Below are 17,502 nucleotides of genomic sequence, written 5' to 3' on the forward strand. Positions count from 1 at the left end.
AGAATCATGCTTACCAAAGATCAGAGGCCAGTTTGTCCTTCTTCCTGCCCTCTGACCTTTGGTAAGCATGATTCTCTGGTCCCCAGGTGTTGAAGCACAACGGGTCATCAGAAATTCTCAACAAGCTGTACGACACAGCCATGGACAAGCTGGAGGTGGTGAAGAAGGACTACGACGCCCTGCGGAAGCGGTACAGTGAGAAAGTTGCCATCCACAACTCGGACCTGAGCCGCCTGGAGCAGATGGAGGAGGAGAACCAGCGCCTGCTGAAGCAGACGGAGATGCTGACCCAGCAGAGGGACACGGCCATCCAGCTGCAGCACCAGTGCGCCCTCTCCCTGAGGAGGTAGGAACCTGGGCCACTACGGGAGGCAGAGCCTGCCTGTCTTTTGTTCTTGGAGAACGGCCAGAGGGCCAAGTGCTGCCTTCCCTGCCAGGGACCATTCTCTCCTCTGTGGGCTCTTGGTTATCTGCAAGGCTCCCTGCTACTTTCTGGAAGGAAAAAGAGCACCTTGAGCTCTTTCAATAAAAAGTTACGTTATCTCCAGAAATCATTTTCCTGACCCTCAGCATGTCATGGTTATTGTGCTCTTTTCTCCCGTCTGAATGGCTCGGGTGATCTGACCATCCTGATTCTGAGGTTGCCTCACAAGCCTCTCCCTGTCACTCACCCACCTAACAGATAGGGAAGTTAATTGTGCTAGGCACTATTTCTTCCAAAAGTTCTACTTTTTATTAAGGTAGATAATCTGTAGGGCTGTGACCCCAGCCCTCAGACAGTGTTTCTTAAGTACATTTCTGCAGCATACCTGTCCTCTGAGCTGCCTATTAGCTTTATATGAAAGGTAGCCTCCAGCTGTAAGAGAGTTTGGGAGTTGCCAGGTGGCACATAAACAGGTGTCTGCCCTGCAGGACTTCTCAGAGCCTTTACTCTGGTACCGTGCACTAGATTCTCCCAAGAGGGGGCAGAGTGCAGTGTCTCCTAAACATCGGTCAGTAAAGGGCACACTTTCTTTAATGGAGCTCCACGCAGGGTTGGTGCTCCAAGGAACCCATATTCAGAAACACTGCTCTGGAGCTGCAGGCTTTAATTTGCAGGGCTACCTTCATGGCAGGGTCTTCCTTGCCTGGAAGGACTGAGCTGTGCCCTGATGCCAACCTGATGACCTTGGACCAGTCACCTGTATCTCGAAGCCTTATCATCTATATCTGTGAAATGAGGTGGCCAGACTCAGTGATCATTCAGGCCACTTTTATCTTTCATAGGCTGTGATTCTAGTTTTTTTTTTTTTTATTTTTAAAAATAATGTAGCTTGACCATGGAAGAAAGAAAGAATTCTTTTTTCTGGTAGAGCAGAGGGAGTGAAGTCCTCTGTGCGACTTCGAATATTTGTAAAAGGTTGAGAAAAAGTCTGGGTCCAAGGGCACTGGTCCTTCACGACTTTTCTCTCCTGGGGTGTGGAGAGTGACCTCTCTCAAATCTGTCCAGCACAGCAGAGCTGGCCGGGCAGGTCCCCATCCCCCACGTCCTGGCTGCCCCTCTCCCCCAGGTTCGAGGCCATTCACCATGAGCTGAACAAAGCCACGGCCCAGAACAAGGACCTGCAGTGGGAGATGGAGTTGCTGCAGTCAGAGCTGACGGAGCTGAGGACCACACAGGCGAAAACCGCCAAGGAGTCGGAGAAGTACAAGGAGGAGCGGGACGCGGTGTACAGCGAATACAAGCTCATCATGAGCGAGCGCGACCAGGTCATCTCCGAGCTGGACAAGCTGCAGACCGAGGTAGAGCTGGCCGAGTCCAAGCTCAAGAGCAGCACGTCTGAGAAGAAGGCGGCCAGCGAGGAGATGGAGGCGCTGCGACAGGTAGGAAGGCGGTGAGGGAGGAAGGGCTGTGGCGCATAGGTGCTCAGAGTAGCTGGGAGCTGACGGCTTCTCACCTTTGGCTGCTGCTGGCTGGGCTGTCGCAGGTTGCCTGGGTAACTGCTGAGCTCATGCTTGGTGCCAGGATCTGGTCAGGCTGCATGGGACACAGGTGGCCTGCTGCTGGCTGGGCTGTCGCAGGTTGCCTGGGTAACTGCTGAGCTCATGCTTGGTGCCAGGATCTGGTCAGGCTGCATGGGACACAGGTGGCCTGCTGCTGGCTGGGCTGTCGCAGGTTGCCTGGGTAACTGCTGAGCTCATGCTTGGTGCCAGGATCTGGTCAGGCTGCATGGGACACAGGTGGCCTGCTGCTGGCTGGGCTGTCGCAGGTTGCCTGGGTAACTGCTGAGCTCATGCTTGGTGCCAGGATCTGGTCAGGCTGCATGGGACACAGGTGGCCTGCTGCTGGCTGGGCTGTCGCAGGTTGCCTGGGTAACTGCTGAGCTCATGCTTGGTGCCAGGATCTGGTCAGGCTGCATGGGACACAGGTGGCCTGCTGCTGGCTGGGCTGTCGCAGGTTGCCTGGGTAACTGCTGAGCTCATGCTTGGTGCCAGGATCTGGTCAGGCTGCATGGGACGCAGGTGAGGTCCAGCTGTGGGCCCGGGTATCTGGAGCTGACAGCATAGGAAGAAGGTTGGATGACACATGCGATGTTCACCCATGCCCTCGGTGATGTGACGGTTGATTAGTCTCCAGCTGGAAGTCAGCTCAAGGACTTGCTCATTAAGAAGATATCCCAAGGCCAGCATAGGTGCTTGGAGTACCAGGGTCCAAGAGCCATAGATACGTTTGGCCTTGTGAGTCTGGAAGAGCACACTCGGCATTCCTTTCCCCCAGCATCTGAGGAATCTGCTCTGTGGAGGGGTGGTTGGGCTCCTGATGGGAAGATGGTCTACTAGGCTGAGCCCAAGGACCCTTTCAAGCTTTGCTTCCTGGGGGATAAATCTGCAGGGAAGGGGGCTCAGGAGCATCCAAATTGAGCTGCTGAGCTTGACTGCTGAGTGACTAGTGGGGCATCTCTGCATCTTTCCTGCCTGACCACCCAGACCTCATTGCTGACACTGCTTACTCCTATGACCACGTGTGTTCCGCTGAGGCAGAGCACAGGGCTGTGGACATAGGCCCGTGGACTCTCCCTGTTTGAGATTGCTTTTGCATTCTGTTGCTTCACGTGTGACTCTGTTTGGAGCTGCTGAACTTGATCAGAGCAGATTTTCTTTCCATTGGAGTAGTTCTCCATTCATTCTCAATTCTACTTTGCTCTGCAGGTCCATTAGAATAAAGGCTTGAAAACTGGCCTGTGAAAAGTGAAAGCTAAGCTAAGCTAAGTCACTTCAGTCGTGTCCAACTCTGTGTGACCCCATAGACGGCAGCCCACCAGGCTCCCCTGTCCCTGGGATTCTCCAGGCAAGAACACTGGAGTGGGTTGCCATTTCCTTCTCCAATGCATGAAAGTGAAAAGTGAAAGTAAAGTTGCTCAGTCGTGTCTGACTCTTAGTGACCCCATGGACTGCAGCCTACCAGGCTCCTCTGTCCATGGAATTTTCCAGGCAAGAGTACTGGAGTGGGGTGCCATCGCCTTCTCCAGTGAAAAGTGAAAAGAAGGTGTTAAAGGTTGGGCAGTTTGGGAAGGGACAGTGTGTGCCTGGATTGTTGCAGCCAGAGCCCCCTGGACTGAGCCTGAGGCAGGGCTGATAGCCGAGGGGTGGCCAGGGCTCGAGAGCCCCTCTCTGGACAGTGATGCTGCCTCATGCCCTGGCAGTGCTGGGAGCAGTGCTTGGAGGGTGGACCTCCTCAACCACATGACCTCTCACCTCTCCTAGAGCTCTGGGCCTCTCAGTTGCCTCATCTACAAACTGAAAATGATGACAGCATCTGCTTCGCAGGGTGGTTGCGACCATCAGCTGAATTAACATTGAAAACACACTTAGAATGGTATCTGCGTAAAGTGGGAATGATTTAAGTCTTTATTATCAGGGTTATTTTTATGCCCGTCTGAACTTTACCACCCTGTTAGGATTAGGGTGCATCCTATGAGATTGTTTTTATAGGCAAAAATGGGCCAAATAACGACAGTTTCATGCAGAGGGAGTGAGACTTCTCCGGACCATCAAGGTGAAAGCCATCGTGAAAAGGAATATTTTTTCTTTGATGAAATTTTTAAAAGACCATAATGAAGAGATTCATTTTTTTTTATTGCTGTAAAAGTCACATAATATAAAACATACTATTTTAACCGTATTTGACTGCACAGTTCAGTGGCACTAAGTAGATTCACATTGTCGTGCAGCTCTTACCATCATCCATCTCTCGATTTTTCACCTTTCTAAATGGAAACTCTGTCCCAACTAGACACTAAGTCCCCATCCCTCTGCCACCCCCACCCATGGCTCCTGACATCTATCTACCAACATAGTGTCTGACTCTCTGAATTGGACTATTATTCTAGGTAATTGAAGAGATTCTTAATAAGCAAATACAATGTGTTAGGGCTTGGTGATTGCCGTGGAGAAAACATCAACCTCAATTTCATATTCTGGTATGAGAGCTTAATTGTTGGGGAAAATGTTGCTACCAAATAAGGGAAACAAAATGATGAAGAGTAGAAACATCAGAAATGCCTGAGTCAGTCTCTGAACTACAGCGTCAAGGACAGTGTGTTAAAGCCATTGAAGGTGAGCCTGTGATAGGCCAGCGGCCACCTGGTTGAGATGTTAGAGGTTAATTGTGCTCTTGGCAGGATTGCAGAAGCACAGGGCCGGAGGAAGACCCCCGGCTGCCCCTCAGTGCTCGGTCTGGTGGCCCGAGTCGCCCACTCCTCCCAGGGTTCCCGTGTTCCTCCAGCCTGGAGCCCTGAACCTTCACAGGGGCACTGGCCACACATGAGGCCTGCTGTCAGCTGAGACAGAAATCTTTTCTGGGCACCCATCCCAGTCAGGAGGCGAGGACAGCCCAGCCCCCGCCCCTGTAGCTTCCACAGCTGAAACCCTCGGCTCCCTCTGGAATCTGTCTGGCTTCTGGGACAAGACCGTTCTCCGTCTGGACAGAAGAGGCTAAGTCTGTGGCCTGGGCCGTCCTGGCTCTGAGGTGTGGGCTTGGAGGGTCTTATCGCCCCATGGCCTGCGAGGTCCCTGAGGATTGCTCCCACCCCTCTCCAGCAGCCGCTTCTCGTGGGGTCACCTGAGATGGACCTTGAGCCAGGCCAGGGCCCAGGTCTCAGAACTGTTTTTGTTCTGCTCACCAGGGCTGGTGGTTCTTTTTCCTTCTGACGCCTGTGCCTTCCTATGCTCCCCCCTCTCCTCTCTGTACCTCCTGTTTATTTACCCTCTTTTCTCTTTCATTGCCTCCCACCCACCCCATTGTCTTCTCCAGAGTGGGTTGTGCAAAGAAAGGGCAGGTGGGGGCCCTGTCAGGGTTTTTGCCTCACTCTGGACACCCGGTCAGCTCTGCCACCTCTCTCACTTGCTTCCCACCTCTGAGAGTGGGCACATCCAGGGATTTCCTTCACCCGGGCCGGGGTCCAACCTCCAGCCATGGGCTTCCAGGTTCCTGAAAGCTCGCCAGCCTCAGGAGGACGTGGAAACTGGTCGCTGCCCCAGGGAAGCCGTGGGGCGCTGCTGCCTTTCACAGAGGTCCTTCTGGAGACTGGATCACTTCCTAAGACAGGCCCCTCTGACAGAGCCACTGTCCCCTTGAAAGACAAGCTTGGTCACTTGGAATGGTAGTGCTTTCTACTGCCCCTTGAATGCAGTTGCGTCTCTGATGTCCAGTCCTGCCTGGGGATTGAATTTGGTAGAAAGTTGGGGAACATTGTGTGAGGGGGGAGGTACTGCGTAAAGTGAGGAGGGAGCCTTGGGGAGCAGAGGGGTAGGAGGGGAGGCACCGGGGGAGGTGGATGATGACCAGAGGAGCGTTCTGTCTCGTGTGTATTTTACTTCTTCAGAACGCGTTTGAGCTGGACTAGGAGTTACTCTAGCAGTAGGCACTCACTTCGTCGTCTGTCGTATTCTTCATGTTTTCTGAGGATTGCAGAAGCCCAGAGGGAGCTTTCTGTATGAGGGCTTCAAAGAGTTTGATTTGAGATTTTAACGGAGCATGTCGTGCTTTGGAAAGAGGTCTAGAAGCAGATCCTTTAGATTTCAGCTTTTTAAAGGAGCTGAGACACCCAGGACTTCCCCAGCAAAGAGCAGCCAGTAAATTTTCAGATTTAGCGGTAACTGCATGCCAGAGTATATCAGCTGTGCTGTAGACACAGCGGGTGGGGAAGCGTCATGACCAGTGCTGCAGCCTTCACTGCAGTGGGGCCTCGTGTCACGATTTGTCACAAGCACTCTCTAGAGAGATGCAGAGGGCTCTCTGCAAGACACACATCCCGTAAATGGCAGGTGGGGTTTAGGAGGAGCCCTCTGGGGGTCATTTCCCCTGGGCCCCTGAGACCAGGACAGAGGAGCGGCCGGGCTTCCAGTCCTGGCTCTGTGAGGGGCTGAGCGAGTTTGGGTGAACACAAATACAGCATCACTAGGGGTCTGAGCATGGCTGTGGAGCATGTTGTCATGGTTTGGGGTGTGTCAGAATGGGCTCTTCCTGGGATCTCAGCACTTCCCTCCATCCAGCTCCGGAGAGTGCAGCCCCAGCTCCTGCACCAGTTGGAGGGCACTTCCGGACCAGAAGGCCCAGTAACTTCCCCCTCTGCTCGCTTGTTGTCCTCCTGCAGATCAAAGACACAGTGACGATGGACGCCGGGAGAGCCAACAAGGAGGCTGAAATCCTTCGAAAGCAGTGCAAGGCTCTGTGCCAGGAGCTGAAGGAAGCCCTCCAAGAGGCGGACGTGGCCAAGTGCCGGCGGGACTGGGCATTCCAGGAGCGGGACAAGATCGTGGCTGAGCGCGACAGCATCCGGTATGGGCGCTGGGGCCCCCACAGGCTTGGGTCTCCCCATGACACAGTGGGTCTGTGGGAGGGTCAGAGTCTTTACCACTTACTTCCAGGTCTGGTGGGAGTGACCTGGGTCGTCGTTCTCACTCTAGATGATGCCCCAGTCTCGCCTCATAGTGAAAATTTGGAATTTTCCATTGCATCTCAACTTCCTATTTCCCTTCACCCTAGAGGTCCAAGTGCCTGCTGTGTCCAGAGCATAGACCCTCATGAAGTGGCACAAGGCCAGGCTTGGGGGGCTTCTGGTGCAACTGACGTTTCAGAAATGCATTCTTTTCTTTTAAACTTTGTATTTTGTGTTGGGGTGTAGCTGCTTAACAAACAACGTGGTGGTAGTTTCAGGTGAACAGCGAAGGGACTCAGCCGTCCGTACACACGCCTCCACTCTCTCCCAGACTCGCCTCCCATCCAGGCTGGCACAGCACACTGAGCACAGCTCCCTGTGCCACACAGTCAGTCCCTGATGGTTATCCATTTTAAATATGGCGTTGTGTACATGTCCATCCCAAACTGTCTAACTTTCCCTTCCGCTCGTCCTTCCCCTCCCCACCCAGCAACCATAGGTTCATTCTGTAACTCTGTAAGTTTCTCTCTCTTTCTATTGGGTAAGTAAATTCATTTGTATCACAGAACTGCATTCTTACAGCCAGTATTCATTGCTTCCTGACAACCAATGGTCCCTTGAGCTTTAAGGAGACCCTGGGAGAGAAATAGCCTTTGAGGCTCCTGGGCACGTGTGATGCCTGTGAGGGGGCCGAGCAGTGTCATGGGACAGGGCAATGGTGGGAGGGAGATGCATGGACAGTAAACCCGTGGGGGTGTGCAGGGAACTGGGGGGCAGGTAGGGAGGTCTCCCCAGGAAGCATGGCATTCAAGCTAGAACTTAAGCTCGGGTGGCGTCTTTTCTAAATGGGGAAGGGGGATGGGTGCTGCAGCCTGAGGGACCATCGTGAACAAAGGTGGTTGGTGAACTCACGGCAGGCCTGGGACTGGGTGTGGCGTGAGTGGGGTGCACACTTACAGAGTCAGTAGGAGAAGCGGCTGACAGGGCTCCTGAGGGCAGGTGGTGAGGACCTCTGAAGGGAAGCCCTTGAGTGTAGACTTGGACCTTGGCCTGGAGGAAAGCCAGGAGAGGCCCTAGTGGCGTGGTGTTGCTGGTGATGACTGAGAACCTGGTCATTGAGACTTTTGGTAACTTGTGGCCGTTTGGAGAGACAGATGTACTCTGGGCTGATCGGGAGATGAAGGTTCAGGGTTGGAGGGGACTTGGGGCCATTGAGAGGTAGGGACCTGCTGCCCACTCAGGGTCCATCCGGTGGCAGGATGCAGTTCTGGAGGTGGCACAGAGCACAGACTCCCCTGCTGCTGGGTCACCTGTCCCCACCTCCTATCTGACAAAGCTGATCCTGGGATCCCAGAGGCCACACGTTTGTTAGTAGAGACTTTTAAAGCCTACACTTTCTACCTGTACAGGGCTCGGGGCTGCAGAGATGCATAAGACATGATTTCTGTCCAAATGGGGGCTCCATCTACTTGTAGGGTGGAGGGCAACTCTAGAAAAACTTGCATGAAGCATGTGGTCGGTGCTGGAGCACCGGGGCTTGCCAGATGGGCTGGGAGCGGGAGCGTGGTGTTTGACCTCTGGTACACTGAGAGTGAAACTGTGGGACGAACGCTGGACTGCAGAGTGAGATGCTTGTTGCCTGGTAACCATGGGGTTGTCCCCTCTGCCAGGTCCAAGGTGCCCCTCTGACCCTGTGTGGGATTGGCCCGGGAGGTCTTGTCTCCAGACTCTCACGCACTCCTCTCGTGCATCAGGCATCCGGGGTGTTCAGGAGCATGGGCTGCAAGCTTCACTGCAGGCCGTAAGTCCTCCGCCCCCTGCTCCTCACAGTGACCTTGCCCTTTGCCCCCTCTGTCAGGACGCTCTGTGACAACCTGAGGCGGGAGCGGGACCGGGCAGTGAGTGAGCTGGCTGAGGCCCTGCGCAGCCTGGACGACACTCGCAAACAGAAGAACGACGTCAGCCGGGAGCTGAAGGAGCTCAAGTATGCTGGGGTGGGCGCTGCTGGGATGAGCTGGCACCCGGGGAGCACAGGGCCCCCTACCCTCAGGGCACAGCAGCCCCATGGGCAGGCCTGGCCGCCGGTCCCCTTTCTCGGTCAGTCCATAAAATGTGTCCCAGGGTTGCCTCTACGTTGAGAGTTGATTAGAAATCCTCAGCCCAGCACCGAAGTAGCAGTGGCCCTTTGGTGAGCCTGTGGGGGTGGATGGGCACCGTGTGCACAGGGGCATCGGAAGGAAGGCCCTGCCCCGGGCGGTCCACTGGGGGACAAGCAAGCATGTGTTGTCCATTCATTCCCTCCCTCCCTCGTTCACTCGCCAACTCAGCAAGGATTTGCAAGGTACGTGTTCTTTGTGGACCAGGCCCTGGGGGAGGCACAAGCCATTGGTCCCTGTGGGGCTCGCAGCACACGGAGACGGACCCAAGGCAGGGCCATCTGAGAGACCAGTATGCTATGGGACAGAAAGATGACAGATTGTGAAGCAGCGTTTGAAGGTGGTTGTTACTACCACTCCAGTCTACTCTGCCTGTGCTATGTGGGGCGTCAGATAACTTGATTACAGCGCTGCTTCAGGGACGTCACTTCAGACTTGGTGGCCCCTCCCAGTGTATAGAAAATACAAAGATGCAAGCTGAAAAAGAGAAACTGGCAGATCCCAACAGCCATCATTGTAGTTCAGAACAGGAACCAGACTCTGTAGTTGAGAAGCAGGGGCTCTCTCTCTGTTCGTGAGACCTCCCAATCTGATAGGGTGGTGAGAAGCTAGCGAGTGTGCAAGCCTCACACACTCAAGCGAAGCCTTCCACAAGTGGGTGACTGCTTCCCCTTCCTCCCTGTTCAACAGCACCTCTTAACATGAGACAAACAGCTTCATTTGCTTAATGAAAACCCAGAAGCCCTGGGGCTTAAGCAGTCTAAGAAAATCCCAGAGGTTAAGAGGCAAACAGGCAGGCTCTCCAGGGACCCAGTCTGGATCTAGCAAGCGGTAGCATCAAATTAGGGCAAAGCCTGGAGCTCTGGATGCTTGAGCACGGGAAGAGGTTTTGTACAGTAATTGAGCCAGAATTGCCTGGAGCTTCTGAGGAATGTCAGGTTCCGTTTGTTTGTTTGTTCAGCACATTTGTATTTGCGCCTTCTCTGTGCTAAGTTCTCTTAACTGGTGGGATGCAGGCAAGGGACTTGCTGCTGCTGCCCAGGAAGCCCCCTGTCTGCAGAAGCAGCAGCCTTGCATAGTGGGTGAGAGCTGAGCCACGTGCAGTGAACGCGCAGCAGGAGTGTGTCAGGGCAGTAATGGTGAATTCGGAAGGTCATCTGGGCCCAGGTTTTAGGAAGGAGGATGTTACTGGGGAAGATTACAAGGTTTTGAGTCTTTTTTCGTCCTCTTCCCTGGGTCTTTCTGAGAGCTAAAGCTTTTTATTTTGATCAAATCCAATGTATTGATTTTTTAAAAACTTTTAATGGATTATGTTATGTCTGAAAAACCCTTAATCTATTTTAGATCTCAAAGATTTTCTCCTATACTTTCCTTCTGGAAGTTTTATAGTTTTACATTCAAGTCTGTGATAGAGCGCGAGTTAACCTTTACGTAAGGTATGGGGTTCAGGCTGAGAGTCTGTTGCCGTGATGCCCACCTGCTCCAGCGCCCTCAGTTGAAGACGCTGCTTTCTTTGCGGAACTGCTTCTGTACCTTTTGTACTTTGTGGAGCTGATTCTGGGTCTTCTGTTCTGTTCTGCTGATCCTGGTCTCTGTCTTCCTGGCAGTTCCACACAGCCTTGATTTATGTAGCTGTATAAGTCTTGAAATCAAGTAGAAGGATCCCTCCCATTTTATTCTTCATTTAAAAAATCGGTTTAGTCATTCTAATTCCTTGCCTTTCCATATACATTTTAGAATAGTCTTGGCTACAGAAAGTCTTACTGGCATTTCTATCAGAATTGCAGTAAGCCCCTACTTAAATAAATTTGGGGCAAATTTCTGAGACTTAAAAACTATGAAAACCCACCGATTCAGGAAGCCTTGACCTGACCTGACCCTCAGATTTATTAGGAAGCTGGTGTGTAGTGTGAGGGAGATGGGCATGGTCCACCTCGTTTCCCAGTGGACTCAGCTGGGATGCTTTGCCTCCCAGAGGGCCGTTGCCATGACTCCCTCTTCGTCCACAGGGAGCAGATGGAATCCCAGTTGGAAAAGGAGGCCCGGTTCCGGCAGCTGATGGCCCACAGCTCGCACGACTCAGCCATCGACACAGACTCTATGGAGTGGGAGACAGAAGTTGTGGAGTTTGAAAGGGAGACGGTAAACTGCCCGCAGGTCTTTTTCTCCCCAGCTGTCCTCAACATGCAGGTTTGGGACGGAGGTGAGAGGGTGGCCGGCCCTCCTGCAGTGCCCTCCAGTTTCACGGCTGCTAGTTGGGAGGTCAGCTTTTCCTCCCAGAGTGCAGATGCATCCTTTGCCGGCACTTGTCCAAGCCAGGTAGCAGCTGCAGCTTGGCCTCCTGTGTCCCCCAGCAGATGCTGGCAGTGCGTGGAGAGCAGAGCTCGAGGGGCTGTGTGTCTGCAGTGGCAGAGAGGGGTGGATCACAGCTGCTCAGAGCTTTCATCCTGGGGACCAAGTGCCCCATCAGAGTGAAGGTTCAACCCCCGCATTGGAGTGAGTGGCCAGAGGTGTAAGAGCCAAGTGTTTCTCATCACTGCTTCAAGTGAGCTGTTGCTGCTGTTCTTGACAGGAGGATATTGACTTGAAAGCACTTGGGTTCGATATGGCAGAGGGTGTGAATGAGCCTTGTTTGCCGGGGGACTGTGGCATATTTGTCACTAAAGTGGACAAAGGAAGCATTGCTGATGGCCGCTTACGGTAAGTGTCAGGACCCCGGCTCTGGCGGGGAGGGGGAAGTTTCCCTTTGACCTAATGCAGAGGACCTGGAGGAGAGCCAGGTGACATTGATAAGATACTTCTTTTTTAAGAAAATTGTTTTTGGCTGTGCTGGCTCTTCATTGCTGCACAGCCTTTCTCTAGTTGCAGCGAGCAGGGGATACGCTCTGATTGTGGTGTGGAGGCCTCTCATTGCAGTGGCTTCTCTCATTGCCGGGCACAGGCTGCGGGGCACGTGGGCTCGGTAGGTGTAGTTCCCGGGCTCTAGAGCACAGGCCCAATAGTTGTGGCTCGCAGGCTTGGTGATTGCACGGCATGTGGATCTTCACGGATCAGGGATCGAACATTTTGTCTCCTGCATTGACGGGTGGGTTCTTTGCCACTGAGCCACCAGGGAGACCACCAGCTGGCATTTAAATGAACGCATCCCAGGATCTGGGGGGCTCTTAGAAGCAACCTGAAGCTTGCAGGTTCAACTGTTAACCCTGTTCTTAAAGGACATACTGCCTCCAAATTGCCTCTGAATCTGATCTTTCTCCTTTTGCTTCTGTGTGTTAAAGGGGGCTCAGGTGGTGTGTGTGAGAGTCTAGAATATGCTTTGCTTGCTCATCCCATGACATAGTAATGATAATAACTAGCACCTACATAGTGCTTGGTGACTGCTAAGTTCAGTCACTTTATAGAATTCATTAACCTTTACAATTCCACGAGGTAGGTGCTTGTAGCCCCCATTTTACAAATGAGAACCCTGAGGCCTAGAGGGGCTACGTCACATTGCCCCTAAGTTGTAGCGCTTGGATTTGAACCCAGGCTGCAACATCCACAAGGTTAACTACTCTACTCTCTTAGAAGAGGAAATCTTTCTGAATGTGTTTGTGGGGTACCTGCTTTCTGGTGTTCTGCTCCCGAGAAGGAGCAACAGGCATTCCCCTGGTCCCAAGGCTTTCTCAGGCAGTGACCTGGCTGTGCCCCTCCTCAGGGTCAATGACTGGCTGCTGAGAATCAACGACGTGGACCTCATCAACAAGGACAAGAAGCAGGCCATCAAGGCACTTCTCAATGGGGAGGGGGCCATCAACATGGTCGTGCGTCGGAGGAAGTCCCTGGGTGGGAAGGTGGTCACACCACTGCACATCAACCTGAGCGGGCATAAAGGTAGGGGCCGTGGAGATGGATAGGGTACCCTTTCTTGTGTAGAGAGGGTACGTGTGTTTTCAAGCGTACCTTATTCCCAGAACGAGGTATTGCAGTGTGTGCGCTTCCCGCCAGGGGACCATCTGGGCCTTGCGTCTTGCTGTGACTGACTGACTGATTCACTAGACCAGACATGATCAGGCCCCTGGATGGTCTGACCTGGTTGGGGTGCTGAGATGGATAGTTCATAGTCTGCCAACATCCCTTTTATAAGTTGATCTCACAAAGATGAGGGGAGACAGCCAGAGGGCCGTTTGACCCTGGCGGGGGTTAACTGTGGGCCTCTGTGGTTTGCAGACAGTGGCATCAGTCTCGAGAATGGAGTGTATGCTGCCGCCGTGGTGCCCGGAAGCCCGGCTGCCAAGGAGGGGTCCCTTGCTGTGGGAGACAGGATCGTGGCCGTAAGTCTTGGGAACTCTTTCCCCAGTTCTAGACTCCCTGTCTCCCAGTTCCCACCCTGATGGCAACAACTTTTAACAATTCATTGTGTTTTTCTCTCCAAAACACTCAAAACTTATATCTCCCACTTTATTTTTTTGAAGCAACAAATGTTTATTATCTTACAGTTTAAGCTCCCACTTTTTTTTTTAAACTTCAGATGTGGTCATAATATAGTGTGCTGCTGCTAACCTTGCTCTTTATTTTTAACAGCATGCCTTGAGGTTCTTCCAGATTTACATCTTTAAATCTGGTCTTTTCAATAAACTGCATGTTCCGTAGTGGCTGTTGAGCCAGTCCCCTGATGCACGGTCAGGACATTTTGCTTTTATAGCAGTGCTGCGTGGCCACTGCTGTGTCTTGCCATGGGGTATAGTTCCAGGGGGCGGAATTGCTGGCTCATAGGCTGTAAGCATTTATCCTGTGACCTGACCTTTCTTCATGTGCTCCAAGGAAGCTGTGGCCGTCTCAGTCTCATCTTCAGTGTTTGGGGTAGCTTGTTGTGTCACATCTTTGCCAGTGTTTTTTCAGATTTGGGGGCAAGCTGGAGTTTAAAAGCAATATGGGCGTTGTGAAAATTTTTAAGATGTAAGAAAGTTATAAAGAAAAACAAAACCAACCAAATTAATCTACCCTCCCAAGATAAAAACCAAAAAAATTAATCCACCAGTCCAAGATAATCACTCTGAATATATATTTTTAAGTTTTGATTTTCAGATAATTGCTGAGATAATTCAGTTGTGATATTAAGCAATATTTTAAAAGTTGCGAAGATAATACAGAAAGGTCCTGTATCCGCATCCTCTAGTTATGTCAGTTGGCTGCGTCTTATGTAACTGTGGCATCAAAACCATACAGTAGATGCGGGCACAGGGTCTAGGTATAGATTTCTGTTGTTTTATCACATTTTAGATTAAGAAAAAAAAACCAAGATATAGAACTGTCCAATACTGCAAAGATCTCCCTCATGTTAACATTTATTTGTTTGTTTTTATAATTCTCTTTACTTTTAATTGATTGATGATTGCTTTACAATATTGGTTTGATTTCTGTCATACTTCAAAATGAATTACCCTTTATATTAACCTCCACAATCCTCAGCATGTTCCACCCCCCACCCCCTGTCATAACTCTGGCAACTAATTTGTTCTCCAGCTCCATAATTCTGTCATTTGGAGGACATTGTATAAGTAGAATTTAGAGTATGTGCCCATTTGAGATAGCCTTTTTCACTTGGCTTTATGCTGTGAGCCCTGTCACGTGGTTGGCTGTGCTGATGGAATGGCCCGTGATGCCGAGCAGTGCTCCATCAAGAGCACTGCCCCAGCATCGCCAGTCATCTACTGCATATACACTTTTAAAAAGGATTGGAACGAGTCTGAGAGGGATGTGGCCAGAGACTCAGGCATATGGGTTGTGGGAGTCTTTGTGATGATACTTGGTGTCACGTGGTTCCTCTGTGGTCTCCCACACCGGGATCTCATTTTCAGTCTCCTCCCACTCCTGGGGGGTCAAACATGTTTTTCTTCCTTTCTGCGTGTGAAGGAGTTCTGAGCCACGGTCCAGCATCACACAGCAGGAAGCAGCAGGGTGGGATGCTCCCTGGGACCCCTGGAATTCTGGTCCCAGCCAGACAAGTCCCGTCCCCAGAGCGCTCTTAAGGCTGTGTATTTCGTTTGCTTCAGAAGCCCCGTAACTGGACTTTGAGGGCCTTACTGGCGAGGGGCTTTCTCTCCTTTGCCAGCTCCAGACACGGGCACCTTACATAACCAGGCCCACTGTCCAGCATGGGTCAACAGCTGGGCAGAACCCCTGGCCTGGCATGAGCCTGATGGGCTCTTTGTTGGCTCTAGATCAATGGCATTGCACTGGACAACAAGTCTCTGAATGAGTGTGAGTCTCTGCTGCGGAGCTGCCAGGACTCCCTGACCCTGTCCCTCCTGAAGGTAAGGACCCCACCCTGCATTGGCTCTGCTCTCGCTATCTGTGGGGCGGGCAGAGCCTCAGCTCTGTGTACCCGAGCTGCTTTTCCACATCACTGGGATCCTTGGGGAAAAAGTCTTGATTTCTAAGTCTAGGGTGTGCACTAACCCTGACTGGATCCTGGTTTAAAAACCAAAAACAAACAAACAACCCAGCTATGAAGGATGTTTGGATCGGGACTGGATAATTAGGTGATCTTAGGAAATTTTTACTTTTCCTGGGTATGATAATGGTGTTGAGATTATATAGGAGAATGGCTTCATTTGAGGGAAAGGCATGTTGAAGCTGTTAGGGTGAAATGTCATAATATTTGTAACTTATTTGCAAATGTTCTGCAGGGTAAATAGGTATAGACAATTTGGCAAAATATTGTTGAATGTAAATGGATTTAAGGGCATTTGTTGTGCTTTCCTGTCAGCTTTTCTAAGAAGGCTGGAAACAGGCTCATCTACTTTATTAAGAGATATTTTAAAGTATTATTTAAAAATTCATAGGCTTTTAGGGGAGCAGTTTCGGGTTTATAGAGAAGTTATGTTAGTACAGAGAGTCCTCATATTAGCCACTCTGTTTCTCCTGTTCATTTAGCGTCAGTGGGGGTGCATTTGTTGCCACTCTTGAGCCGGTATTCATACATTAGCATTAACTGAAGTGTTCAGGTGACATGAGGATTCGCTTTTGGAGTACATTCTATGGGTTGGGACAAGTGTATAAGGACATGTATCCACCAGCACACTACCGTAGAGAATAATTTTACTGCTCTAAAGATCTTTGGGGCTTCACCTATCCATCCCCCTCCTCCCCTTGGCAGCCTCTGATCTTTTTACTATCTTCGTAGTTTTCTGTTTTCCAAAATGTCATATAGCTAGCCTCTGTAGCATTTTCAGATTGGCTTCTTTCACTCTGTAATATGCATTTAAGGTTCCCTGAGTGTCTTCTCGTGGCCTGATAGGTTGTTTCTTTTTATCGCTGAATAATATGCCATTGCCTTGGCATACTATAAGAAATATCTTTAAGAATGAAGCTTTTACATTTTGTTTAATCATTTAAAAAACTAGGCAGAACACAATACAAGTAATTTCAGAAAACGCTCAAACCAGGGAACTTTGTGTCTCTCCTGTGGGTTCATAGCGGCCAGGCTGTAAACAAGCCTCACCCACAGGCGAGGCGTGCACCTGTACGCCTGTCCGTCTGTCCAACTTTGGGGTGTGTGTGGCCCATTCCCTCCCATGGCTTTACCTCCAGGGATGTTTTTTGTTGACAGCTCCAGGTCCTGTTGTCTCACCCGCTCTCTTCCTCACTCTTTTGCAACCCCTACTTAGGTGTTCCCTCAGAGCGCCTCATGGAGCGGCCAGAATATCTTTGAAAACATCAAGGATTCTGATAAGATGCTGAGCTACCGAGCCCATGGCCCAGAGGTCCAGGCTCAGAATAAACGGAATTTGATGCAGCACAACAACTCCACACAGACAGACATCTTCTGTGCGGACAGGCTGGAAGACAGGAAGGAGTTGGGCCCCCCCGGAGGCAGCAGCTCCTTCCTGCACAAGCCGTTCCCCGGGGGACCCTTCTCCGTCTCCCCCCAGGCTTGTCCCAGCGCGTCCGAGCGCAGCCTGAGCTCCTTCCGCTCGGATGCCTCGGGGGAGCGTGGCTACGGGCCGGCAGACATGCGCAGCCGGCGGCCGCTGCTGCCCTTCGAGACTGAGGTGGGCCCCTGTGGGGCGGCGGAGGCCCCCCTGGACAAGGCAGAGCCTGACAACGCCCACAGCGGTGGGACCTGGCCCAAGGCTGTGCTCAGCTCCGTGGCGGGGCCCGAGAAGCTCTCTGTTTACAGGAAGCCAAAGCAAAGAAAATCTATCTTTGACCCAAACACTTTCAAACGCCCCCAGACACCCCCCAAAATAGACTACTTGCTCCCAGGCTCTGGGCCTGCCCATTCCCCCTTGCCCTCCAAGAGGGTGGGACCTCTGACGCCCCCAAAGCCTCCCAGGAGGGGTGACTCCATTAAGTTCCAGCACAAGCTGGAAACCAGTTCTGAGTCAGAGGCCACTCTGGTGGGCAGCTCCCCGTCCACCAGCCCCCCGAGCGCCCTGCCC

At 51.8% G+C, this 17,502-nt stretch overlaps 1 protein-coding gene across 1 annotated transcript in view; it reads left to right on the forward strand.

Annotated features, from left to right (window-relative positions):
• The window catches only part of DLG5 (discs, large homolog 5 (Drosophila)), a 131,424-nt gene that overhangs the window by 89,536 nt on the left and 24,386 nt on the right, over positions 1-17,502 (forward strand). The window contains exons 7-16 of the mRNA XM_010834197.1: positions 87-346; positions 1,551-1,863; positions 6,636-6,820; positions 8,779-8,904; positions 11,086-11,218; positions 11,649-11,776; positions 12,774-12,949; positions 13,286-13,389; positions 15,280-15,372; positions 16,729-17,112. Of these exons, the coding sequence (XP_010832499.1) occupies positions 87-346; positions 1,551-1,863; positions 6,636-6,820; positions 8,779-8,904; positions 11,086-11,218; positions 11,649-11,776; positions 12,774-12,949; positions 13,286-13,389; positions 15,280-15,372; positions 16,729-17,112 (1,902 nt within the window). The remainder of the gene's footprint in view (positions 1-86; positions 347-1,550; positions 1,864-6,635; positions 6,821-8,778; positions 8,905-11,085; positions 11,219-11,648; positions 11,777-12,773; positions 12,950-13,285; positions 13,390-15,279; positions 15,373-16,728; positions 17,113-17,502) is intronic.

Source organism: Bison bison, unplaced genomic scaffold (assembly GCF_000754665.1).
Source record: "Bison bison bison isolate TAMUID 2011002044 unplaced genomic scaffold, Bison_UMD1.0 scf7180017864029, whole genome shotgun sequence".
NCBI lineage: Eukaryota > Metazoa > Chordata > Mammalia > Artiodactyla > Bovidae > Bison > Bison bison.